The 11,776-nt window shown below is 55.6% G+C and overlaps 1 protein-coding gene across 7 annotated transcripts; it reads right to left on the bottom strand.

The window, feature by feature from the left end:
- Positions 1-245: 245 nt before the first annotated feature.
- LOC123002172 (translation initiation factor IF-2-like) lies at positions 246-5,531 on the bottom strand. Of its 7 annotated transcripts, none has more exons than XR_008956734.1 (3): positions 5,088-5,531; positions 3,801-4,714; positions 246-721 (listed from the first exon to the last, which is right to left on the bottom strand). XR_008956734.1 is itself a non-coding variant. In XM_044391489.3 (3 exons), the coding sequence occupies exons 1-3, from the start codon at positions 5,529-5,531 to the stop codon at positions 4,146-4,148; spliced, it is 675 nt and encodes a 224-aa protein (XP_044247424.1). In that variant the 3' UTR covers positions 246-4,145. The 7 variants fall into 7 exon arrangements, 2 of the variants coding, with proteins under 2 accessions (XP_044247424.1, XP_057161145.1); XR_008956735.1 differs by having other exon boundaries at positions 246-717; XR_008956737.1 differs by having other exon boundaries at positions 4,011-4,714.
- Positions 5,532-11,776: the final 6,245 nt, after the last annotated feature.

Below are 11,776 nucleotides of genomic sequence, written 5' to 3'. Positions count from 1 at the left end.
AGCCCCACGGTACTGTTCCCTTTTTAAATTTGAGGGGAGGAAAGTGTGGGGAGGAGGCAGCCAAGGGCTTCTGAAATTGTAGGTAAAATTTTGTGTGAGGGGAATTGTTGGTTTTTTCCTTGGAAAGGGTTCATAGCTTTCATCAGATTCTCAAAGGATTATGTGGCCCCCAAAAGGTGAAGAACCATCAATCGGGAGCAATAGATAGTTCCTACATCATCCTTATCATCACGAATACATATATATGATGTTTATTTTAAGATTTTATTTATGTGAGAGAGAGAGAACGTGAGCAAGCAGAGAGGCAGAGGGAGAAGCAGACGCCCCACTGAGCAGGGAGCCACGGGGCTCGATCCCAGGACCTCAGGATCATGACCTGAGCTGCAGGCAGATGCTTCACCGACGGAGCCCCCCAGGCACCCCTTTTATTTTAAACAGGCTCCCCACCCAATGTGGGGCTCAAAGTCATGACCCCGAGATCGAGAGTCCCATGCTCTACCGACTGCTCCTGTATTTATTATATAGTAAGACGTGTATGGCACGCATTACGTAATGCGCATTGTCATAGATGCTGTGGGGTGGCAGCTGGTTTCTTCAACCAGAGAAACCGCCCTTTCGATGCTGCGTGCTGTTCGTGTTTCCGGCGGTGGAGTCACGAAGCCGTCTTGGAGAGGTCTTCAACAGGGAGGAACCGCTCAAGAGTCGCGTTGACACTCACTGGCTTCGGCGGAAAGGACAAGAGCAGAAACGTCTGGCTGAGGACGGGCTGTACCCAGGGAGAGCTGTGCCCCCCCCCCAAGTGGGGGTGAAGATGGTTGGAAAGGTGCCTGGAAGCTTGCTGTGGGCCGGTGAGCCTTCGGGGAGGGAGAGGGTGGAGTCTAGCCCTTCCCACCATCTGGGATGGACCGGGGTGGCCCTGATGAGGTCAGCCAACAGGGAGGAACACACGTCAAAAGTGTGTGTGGAACGAGTCATCTGAAGCCCACCCAGCAGGTAGCCAGTGCTAGAGAGGTGGGTAGATCGGCGCCCCGCTACCCAGGAGGCCATGGTAGCCCCTAAGGGAGCTGCGGCCGACTCTGCCGCCAGACCACCTGGGCTCACGTCCCAAACTAGCAGCATGACCTCGGGGAACTTTCTAGCCTCTCTGTGCCTCAGTTTCTTCATCTGTAAGATGGGAATAATGGAAGTCTAGTGTTTTTATGAGGATTAAATCAAGTCATTTCTATAAAGCACTTGGGCTCCAGCCTGGCCAAGGGAGACTCCCAGTGTAAGTCTTTGTTAAATAATCCAATGTGTGGATTGGCAAGACTTCGTGTCTCCAAATAGCTAGACATCGAGGGCGGTGGGTCAGCCCCGTCTAAGACATAGGGCCTCTTCCTCCATCCCCTCGCCCACCTGCGCCTGGGGAAACCAGCAGCCCTCAACCTGACCATCCCAGATCAATTCCAGAGGGATGATGGGGGCAGTAAGCAGGCCTTGGGGTGAGGTGCTGCTCCCAGGGTTCTTTGGGGAGAGGGGAGTAGGGGGCATGCTTAGGACAGAAACTGTCCCTATTTTCCTCTTTGAGTTGGAGAAATGGGAGGTATCAGTTATGTATATTTATGAAAGCTGCAGGCAGGGCAAACAGATCTGGGCAAGTCTCAATTTTCTGGACTCAGGGTTGGGGAGTTTTCACTCACGCCAATAAAAATGGAGGGGATTCCCCCGTCCCTGGAGCCTTTGTTAAATGATGCCCTGGTGTTCTGAGGCTAACTCTGCCTTTGGGGTTCAGCAAAGGTCCAAATCCCAGGTCTGTGACTTTCTTTTTTTTTTTTTTTAAGATTTTATTTACTTATTTAGAGAGAAAGAGCAGGAGGAGGAGCAGAGGGAGAGAGAATCTCCCTGCTGAGCACAGAGCTTAACGTGGGGCTCGATCTCACAACTCTAAGATCAAGACCTGAGCTGAAATCAAGAGTCGGATGCTTAACTGACTGAGCCCCCCAGTCCCCCAGGTCTGTCACTTTTAAGCTATATGACCTCAAACAAGGATGTGGGACGGAAGCTTCTCTGAGACTCAGTTTATCACCTGCTAAATGGGCATAATATCATAGAGCTGCTGGGCGTCAAGTGAGACCAAGTCTACAAAACACATAACAGTGTATAACATATATAATAACTCGATAAATGGTAGTAAATAACGTGTGTATGTAAGCATATGTATTAAATATTATGAATCAATCAATCCATAGATAGATATCTCCTAAGAATAAGCTGACCTCTGTCTTCAATTAGGAAAAAGGTTGACTTGATGCATAAGCCAAAGGGTGCCTTTAGAAACTGGAAACTAAACAGAACTTAAAACTGTGTTTAATTGAAATGCCCCGTCAGCATAGCAATGAGTAAACATTTCAAAGTAATTCTCCCCTTTGTACAGCATTTTAACTTCTTACATTAATTTGCTATTTTTAATCTGGTGGCGATTTCTTCACTAACCCAACCAGTCAAGTTGGGCTTCCTTATTCAGAGACGGGGCCTGGACAATTGTGCTTGCTGACGCAGGGCTCTGTAGTGCTAAATGGGCTCCCCGGGGCACCCCCACAGGCCACACGGGTACACACAGACCCCTCCACCATTACTCTCCCAAGCGACTCTCTGATGTCAGGGCTGTAGTGGGGAAAGCCCCTCCCCCACAAGAACCCTTTCTTCTGCAGGGTCCAGTCTGGGACCCTGTGTCCCTGTAGTCCTGTCTTAGAGGGCATAACAAACAGGCAGCCACAGCCTCCTGGCCACTTGCCCCTGAGACGGTCACAGCCAGGGCCCTGGCATAGCCCAGCCTGACGTTCCCGTGTTACCCACAACCTGGATTAGATCTTCTAAGTCGGGGGAGTTAGCTGTTAGTATCAGGAGTACCAGGACTTTCAAATGACTGGCTGGGTTCTTATCGCTTATTTCTAGCCAGTAAGGAAGAATGGTGGCTCCTTTTTTCTTTTTCTGCTGAGATAAAACTGACTTGCCATAAATTTTAAAAGTGTACTGTTGAGTGGGTTTTAGTATATTGCCAAAACCGTGCAGCCATCACCATGATCTAACCCCAGGACATTGTTATCCTTCTTTTTTTTTTTTTTTTTTTTTTTGAATTCACGGTTTTGGATGAGATCGAGCCATAGGTTGACTGGAGAGCGGGACTCCTTGGGCATCTGTGGTTACATTTCAGGCCCAAAGGCCTCTGGGTACATCGTTTCACAGCCATGTCTGGGGAGGCGGACTCTGCGCAGCCGGGGGCCCACGTCAAAGCTTGTCCACGCTACTTCCATAGCCCCCTCTCTCTGTAAGTTAGCGGTATGTGTATGTGTGGGTGCTGGGTGGGTCCTAGGGGAAATACAGATGAGCTCAGCGTCCTTGAGCCTGGTGGGGCTGGGGACAGGTGAGACTGACTTTGGCACATACTTTGTAAAACAGTCCTTGCTTACACAAAAATGCTTAGGATGAAAAAGTGGGTAAGAATCCAATTCTTTAGTTGCCAGAACCCGGTGTCCCCAAAGGGAATTCATACAACTGTTGGCTGCCCGGGTCAAGGCCTCCTGGTGGCTCTGTAAGGAAAGCAAGAAGAGAAAGGACCAACGAGGCCAGAGGCACTCAAGCAGGATGCTCCCAGGTGTCTACATGCATGGAGCGGACAGCTAATGCATCCTTGGGGCCTGGCACTGCCCTGAGGTCCCTTCCACGAGCTGGGGGTGCGCTCCAGTGCGGCTGCGCACAGGCACTCTATCTAGCGCGGTGCGTCCACCTGCCCCGAGGGGCCGAGGTTCCACAGGACTTACCGACTCCTTCCCAGAACCGGGTGCTGTCTGTGCACACGAGCACACCAAGGCTTGGGGACGCTAAGCAATCTGCGAAATTGAGGCAAAATGGCCAGGGCTTCAGCCGTGAGGCTGCGGGTCTCGAAGGCACGCGTGGACTCCTAGCTCAGCCCCACTCTCCTCCCGGTGATGGTGGCCGAGTTTTACCCTTCTGGTCCCCGATGTCCTCACCTGGAAATGGGGGCCGTACTGGTACCAATCTCACAGGACTGCCTGAAGACTGAACGACGCTGCCTGCGGAAGGGCTCACGATGATGCCGGGCACACTGCGAGCGCTCGAGGCAAACGAGCTGTTACTAGGATGGCTCAAGGTCCTAAGCAAGTCAGCAGTAGAATCCGCTTTTCCTTCCCATCGCCATGTGCTGCCTCCGGAGCCATTGGCCTCATTTGAATCTTCCTGAGTCTTTGAGGAAATGGGAAGGCCATCGTCACCCCATCTGCCCATGGTGAGGCCATCCGGGGGTGAGGGTGGGTGGGGAACTGTCCCCTCCCCTGCACTGCTGGTGTGGGGAAATGTCGGCCTGACCTGCAGCCATCCTCCTGCACCTGGGCATTCTCTCACTTGGTGGCTGGCTCCTTCCTTTTCTAGGACTGTTCTAGAATCCCTGGAAAAGTCTGGGAGACATTGGGCTCCACACAGACTCACCTCTGTGAGCCTCAGGATCCCCAACCATCAAGTGGAGGCAGCTCACCCCTGGCCTCCACTTGCTCCCTCCAGGGTGTCCAGATGGGATTACCCACCTAGGCAGCAGCCGCCTCCCTCTTGTCCCCACAAGGGCCGTGTTCTCCCCAGCACAAGACGAATGAGCTTCCGCTGTGGCTTCAGGGAGCCGCTGCATCACCAAATCAAAAGGACCTTCGCCCTTCAGTTTTGCCTGCGTGGAGGAGACAGGTGCGTGCTCGGTGGGTCACAGGTGCATCGCGCGGAGTCCTGAGAGTGTTGTGAGTGTGGGTCTGCGAGGACGGTTTGCTTCTCTGTCCTGCAACAACCCCCTGGGCAGAAACACCTGCAGAGGGAGCCCCGCGGCAGCTTGTCTCCCAAAGATCCCGAGGTCCCGACCAGGTCGGTCTGAGTGGGATCTAAGATGGTTGGGAGCGGGGTAGTGGCTGGGGATCCCCTTCCCCGCAGCCGAGAGGGGAAGGGGAATCTTTGGAGCCGCCCCTGCACGTGCGTCCGCACCAACCCCGAAGGCGTCCCTGCCCAGGCGCAAGGCGGCGTGGAAACCTCGAGAAATGGGAGGCGCGCACCTTGCGGGCGGCCGGGCTCCTCCCCGCAACTCCGTGCTGCGGACGCAGGTCCGCGTTTTCGTTCCCCGGACCCTGGAAGGCGGGTGCGGGAAGCCTGCGCCCGGCCCCTCGGCCAAGCCGACTCCTGCCTGGCGGCCTCGGCCCCGAGCGCCGCGCCGGACCCAGGCCCCCCAGTGGCCCGCAGCGCCGGAACTTGGGGGCGCGGTGAGTGGGGGCGGGGCCCCGGGCCGGCGGGCGTTGACTGCGGCGGGGTGCCGGCTCCCGGCACTGGAAGCTGTTTCCCGTCTCCTTAAACCCCGGGCCGCGTGGGACCTCGGAGCTCTCCCGGCTCGCAGTGTCGGCGACGACAGGTCCAGACCCGGGACACCTCCTTTGCCCGCGGCCGGGACGCGACGTGGGTGCCTTCTTCCCTCTTCCCGGGGAGAGGCCGCGCGGGCTGGGCATCGCGGCGAGCGCTCCGCGGTTTCTGTTTGCTTTCTCACAGGCCCCCCGGCCCGCCCGGGCTTCGGTCCCGCCGAGCAGGGCCGAGGGGCCCCGGGAGGGTGGCGATGGCCGCGGAGCCCGGGACGTGGGCACCGGGAGGCGCGCCCGGGCCCCCGCGGTGGGCGGACCGGCCCCACGGCCGAGCTCGCGCGGTCTCCCTCCAGGGCGCCCCGCCGTGGCCTGGGGCAGCGCGCACCGCCCCCCTCGACGTGACCCCGGCGCCGGCAGCGCCCCCGCCCCGAAGCCGGCGCAGGCTGGCACCGCCCCCCGCGCCGTGCCTTTCGCCACCTGGCCCTTTCCCTTTTCAGGTGCCCCGGACGCCAGCGCCCCACCCTTCTGGGGCGAGCCGACTTCGGGGGTCTTGGGCTGGAGAGCTGCGTCCCCCGCCCCGGGGCCGGGTGGTGCGCGCAGGAGGAGGACCCAGAAGCGGGCTCTGCCTGGGCTTGCCTGGGCTTGTTCAGAGCCGGGCTGCTTTCCTCAATGACCGCGCAGATCCGGGGGTATTTCGAGATTTTGCGGGAGCCCTGCAGCCAAGCCCCGGGGAGGAGGGGGCTGGAAGCCCGCGCGACATGCTCGCCCCGCGCCACGGTGAGCGCAGGTAAACGCTTGTGTTCTCGGTCTGTTTGAAAGTTTGTGAAGGAGGCAGGAACTTCAATAATAATAATGGGAACCCTGTTGAATTGTGTGGCCTCCGAGTCATATGGAGAAAAGTGTCCAAGAAGCAACAAAATGCTCTTTGATTTCATAATCTCTGGAGAGAAAGGATTCCTTCTCTGCGTTTTGCGTGCGTGGTGATTTCTGTCTTCCTCACGCCGTGGTGACTGCGGAAGGGCTCCCTGGTCTGGGAGTGCAAGTGGGGGCTCTCGTTTAATCGCTGCTGCTTCCCCAGCTACGGTGGGAGCAAATACCTCCGTTTCCTGAAAGTGGGGGCATGGAGCCTAGCTAACTGTCCAAGGTGGCGGTGACAGATCTCAGCAGGCATGAAAAGTCCTGTGGTTACTAGAGTAGTGTTCTATCAGGGGTCCAGACTACCAGCTTGCATTTGAAAGAGAGAAACGGGAGAAGGGGTTTCAGCCTTCCTGTCCCCAGGGTGAACAGGAGCCCTCCTCCCCTCCAACCCCCAGTGGCCAGAGCCGGTCTGCTGGGAGCTGCCGGTCAGAATGGAGACTGGATCAGCAAATGGCAGTGTGGGGGCCCTCGTCGCCCCCCAGGTTAGGTGGCTGTGGCCTGGTGTTATGGACAGGGCCCATGCTCCTGTGAACAGCAGGGCTGTGCGGAGAGACCCAGGGCCTACGCCCTCCGGGTGTGTTCACGCTGGTCTCCTGCAGCAAGGAATGGCCAGGCTTCCTGGGTTCCTGCCTGCGGAGCAGATGCTGAGAGCCACATCATGGGGGCAGAAGGGCTCACTGTATGTGGGGCCAGTTCTGCCTCTGCCCCCAGGTCTGAGAAGGCTTTGGGACAAAGGGCCACTCCCCTGAGTTTCCGCATCCCAGCGTGTGCCGTAAGTGCTGTGCAGTGGCTAAGATGGTTGGCTGGGCAGGGTCAGTGCCCGGGCAGGAGGCGAGGCTCCCGTACTTGCCAGCATTCCCCTTGAGGGTCTGTCTGGGGCAGAGGGCTGATGGCGCAGCATCAGGTGGGACCCTGGGACCCACTGGCATCTGCTGCCTTGTGGGTTAGTGACCTGTCTCCTGAGCTTCCCAAACTTGAGGACTGGCCAGGACTGGCCTGCTTTGCCCTGCCAGTCCCACTGTCTGTCTGGCCTCAAGGATCCCGTGGTTAACAGATGTGGCAGCCACAGGACTCCACTTTTACTCACTACCCCGTGCCCTTGGTGCACACCACAAATCAATAATCCTAAACAGACACCGGCCCCTGGGTCCTTCCATCACCGCATGCTAGGTAGTACTACCCACTGGTTGTGTAAGCTGATGGCCATCCGGCCCTGTACTTGCCCTTGTCCCTGGGCAAGGGGGTGTCGGAAGATCAAAGTATGAACAATGCCGTGGGTGTTGCCCCTGGCTGTAGGCTGCCCAACCTTGGGTCCCAGGAGATCAGATGTAGGTTGTAAGAGAATAGATACATGGGACTCATTCATTCATTCATTCCTCCAGCAAGTATTTGTTGAGGGCTTGCTAGGTGCTAACGTTACTCTGGCATTAGGAATACGGCAGTGAACCAGAAGGCAGATCCTTGCATCTGTGGAGCTGGTCTTCTCTTGGTACCTGGACATAGTGAACATTTGAAATGTTTAGGTTGTGATAAATGCTATGAAGGGGGGGGAGGTGAGGAGTGCCAGGAAGGGGGTGTTGTTGATGGATGGGGGAGGGAGGCTTTAAGTCATTGAGGAGACACCTGAACAGGCCAGGAGAAGGCTCTTCGGGCAGAAGGGTCACAAATGCCAAGGTCCTGTGTTTGGCGCATTTGTGAGGAATTGGCAAGAAAGCCTGTGAGTCCGGAGGTGAGTGAAGTCACCCACGAGCCGGGTCATCTAGGGCTTTGTGTGCCCTGGGACTTAGAAATCTTACATTTAAAACTATCACTCTGGTGATCCCAGGGTCCAGGGATCGAGCCTCTCTCTCTGTCAAATAAATAAATATATAAATAAATAAAGCCTTCAAAGTAAGTAAATACATAAAACTATCACTCTGGCTGTTGTGTGAAAACTATCCAGAGCCAAGTGTGGTAGTAGGGACACCTGCTGGGGGCTGTCCTTGGGCTGGCTGGAAACCGCAGCGGGTTGCACTGGGCTGTAGCGTGGGGATAGAGCTGGAGGGTTGGAAGGGAGAACCGACGGGGAGAGAGGACACAACACAGAGGAGACAAACATGACTCCAACATCTGTGGCTTGCACAGACGGGTGAGTCACTTATCGAGGTGGGGAACAGGCTGCAGGCTTTCATGGGGATCTGGAATTGTGTTTTGGCTGTGGTACGTTGCCTGTTGGACACCCAGCTGGAGATAGTATTGGGTGCTGGAGCCTGGAGTGTAGGAGGTCGGTCAGGGCAGGGGCATCGGTGTGACTAAGATGGTCCCTGACGCCACGGAATTGTGTGAGGTTGCTCAGCGTGGTGGAGGTTTGGGGGCGAGCAGAAGGTGGAAAATAGTCATCTTGGAGAATGAGGAGAGAATGGATAGAAGTGACGGAACCGTGCTTGGCATATGACAGATAGCTGATGCATATTTGCGGGCTGGTTGGACGGGTAGACGCATGCGTGGTTGCATGCGTGCATAGAAAGTGGTAGGACTGGTGTGCAGAGCTGAGCCGAAAGGCCAGCTGGGGGATGTAATAGGGTAGTCGATGCTCTGGGATTTCAGGGGCTCACAGGGCTGGGGAGAGGCCAAGACAGTTCTGTGGCAGTAGAAGGGATTGGGCCTGAGCTTGGGAGAGCAGCCTGGGTTCTGAGACTGCTGGAGAGAAGGGAGAGTTACATCGAAGGGGAAGGCGTTAGCAGAATTAGGAAGGCACGAAGTGTATTTTGAAATCGGTTTACAGGAGCTGGACGGTGGATGGCTGGAAGGTTCTTACGAAGGGAGAGTTGGTGTGGCAGAATAGCCGAGGTTCCCGGGGGGCTGGAGGGGTGCAGGGGAGCAGTCGGAGAGCCTGCCCCCCACCCAGTCGAATGGGGGTGACAGACCCCCCTGCCCCGGCAGAGCCAAGCAGCCCAGGTGTGGCACCTGACGATACATTCTCTGGTCTCTGTGAGGTGGGGAGGGTGTGGGGATTACGATCTTTATTTTTGGTAGATGGAAATCAAGGTGCAGGGAGGCTTGCACCCCTCCTTAGGGTGATGTGGGCACAGTCCCACCCCCAAAGCCCCCCAGCAGTTCTGGCTGAGTTTGCACTTGCTGCCTGGTCTGAGGGGGTTGCCTGCTCTCTCATGTGAGGACAGGAAACAGCAACACCTGTTTACATCACACGTTAAGGTCGGGAGCGCCAACACCCATGGAAATCGGCACCTTTGTCTCGTTCGCTTTCTGACAGTGTGGGCTACCTGTGCGCGCGCCGCCGGGGGGTTGGGCGGCTGGCAGGAGCTACTTTACATCTCAGCCGCAGTGATTTAAGAGCCCTTAGGAATGAAAGCTTGTGGTGGCTGGCCTTGGGGTTTCCCCTCTGGGTCCGGCTGCAGGTGCCACGCAGAGGCTGCTAGATGCCCGGGCCTGGCAGTGGGTGCGGATCCATTTTCTCCATTCCTAAGCCCCTTGGTTCGCGAGGGGGCCCGCAGTGTCCACGAACGAAGCACAGGATTTTCTGGTCAAGGACTTGGCGTCCAGGCCCACCTGTCTGCCGCTAGCTGTGCGAACCTGCAAATAGGACTGAACCTTCCTGGGTTTGGCTCCTCATCTCTAAAATGGGGCTTATTATGTTAGGGTCTACTTCGTAGAGTCGTGGTGTAAATACGTGAGTCACGCGTACGGGTGCTGGCCCGCGGTGCCGTGGGGGCTGAGACATCCCCAGACATAAAATAGAGCTTTTCTTTCACAGATGCTCCATGCTTGGGCTAAATCAGAGGAGCCTTCCTCTTCGCTGATAGTATTCAGTGAGGGTTTTGGAGTCCTTTAATTGATTTCTGCATTGCAAATATCCCTCTCGACTTCCCCTTCCTAAAAACTGAGATTTTCATTTTTGTTGCTGTTGCGAACAAGGATGGTAGATATTTAAATGGAGTAAAGTGGAGGCGGCTGGGTGGCTCAGTCGATTAGGCATCCGACTCTTGACCTCAGTTCAGGTCTTGATCTCAGGGTGGTGAGTTCAAGCCCCTCGTTGGGCTCCACGCTGGGTGTGTAGATACTTAAAAAAAATCGTTGAATGGAGGAAAATGCCTTGGATTGATACAAACAAAATACACCCCCTGCTCCGAGTCACTGGCTCCGAGTCACAGGTGGCAGTGAACGGCCGTGTGTCATGGGGGAGCTCTTGTGCGTGGAGCCCACGGTCTTGACCAGTCTCACCCTGGGGCCCCACCTTGACCTCCGTGGTACCAAGTGACCCCTTACCACACTGTCATTTGATGCTTGCCTTGTCCCCTTCTGAAAGTGGTGCTGACTCACTCCTCCCAGCTTCCCACCTGACCTCTTGCAGGTGGGCACACCTGCCTGACTCCCGTCACCAACCCTGGGAAAGAAGGATGAAGAGAGGGAGGGTCCATCCGGAGGAGAAAAGTTGTCTTGACAGTGGGAGGGTGAGGGGCAGGGGTGAGTTAACTTGAACCAAATTGATTCCTAATCCTCTAGTTAAACATATTCTGAGGCTGTCATATCCAGTCATGATAAAATTCGTTAAAATAGACTTGAAATGGAAGTGAATAAGGCTACTGTCCTCATAACCCCTTTATGATGAAACCCACCACCCATGGTGGGGTGAAGCCAGTTTCAAATCCTAGACCATGTGATTGACCCTGATCGATAGAGCCCCTCCTCCAGGACATTGGCAAGGCTGGTGTTTGTCAGAAATGTTGCCAAACCCCAAAGGAGATTAATATCCCTTGCCTCCGACCTGGAGAGATGGAGAAACAGTTCTTGATAATCTTCTGGGAAAGCTGCTGGCTCGGGGAGGGAGCTGTGTTGAAGTGACTCGCCCCAGGTACCGCCCATCTGTCTTCCTGCCCCGATCACCCCCTCCCTGGGCATGACCAGGTGAGGGGCACCAGGTGGGATCCAGACAGACCCTGAGAGACTGCATTGGTCTTTGGAGGGAGAAGAGGAATCAGCCAGGGTAATAACCAGAGACCAGGCAGAGTTCACCTCGGGCCCCTTCCCTTTCAGTCTCAGGCATAACTCTCGTCGCCCATTGCGCCACGGTTCCAAGCCTGCATCCCACTTTGGCACCCGCTGAGGACTGTTCTATCCCCTCAAATGCATCTAACCCCCCAGATGCTTCAAACCTTCCATCGCCTTGCAGCCATTCATAAGCCACATCATTCAGCACTGATTGGAGAAAACTCTTCCCCGCCTCTCTCATTCTCTTCCCTGCACCTAAGAATCACACCTTCTCCCAAACGCTTCCAGAAATGTGAGCTGCCACCGTGTTCGCATAGTGCTAATTACGCTCATTTATGTGAATTGTTTCCATTTAAGCCTAATTACTGTACTGGAGGCTGACACTTCTGCTTATCCTTAAATATGTGTCAAATTAACTTTGTTACGAGTTGTCTTTAAGGCAGCAGAGAAATGTAAAGAACATGGTCTGCGAGTGAGATGGTCCTCGT

The sequence above is a fragment of the Ursus arctos genome, unplaced genomic scaffold (genome assembly GCF_023065955.2).
Source record: "Ursus arctos isolate Adak ecotype North America unplaced genomic scaffold, UrsArc2.0 scaffold_32, whole genome shotgun sequence".
Lineage (NCBI taxonomy): Eukaryota > Metazoa > Chordata > Mammalia > Carnivora > Ursidae > Ursus > Ursus arctos.
Note: the sequence above shows the minus strand (reverse complement) of the source record. Positions and strands in the feature narration are given on the sequence as shown.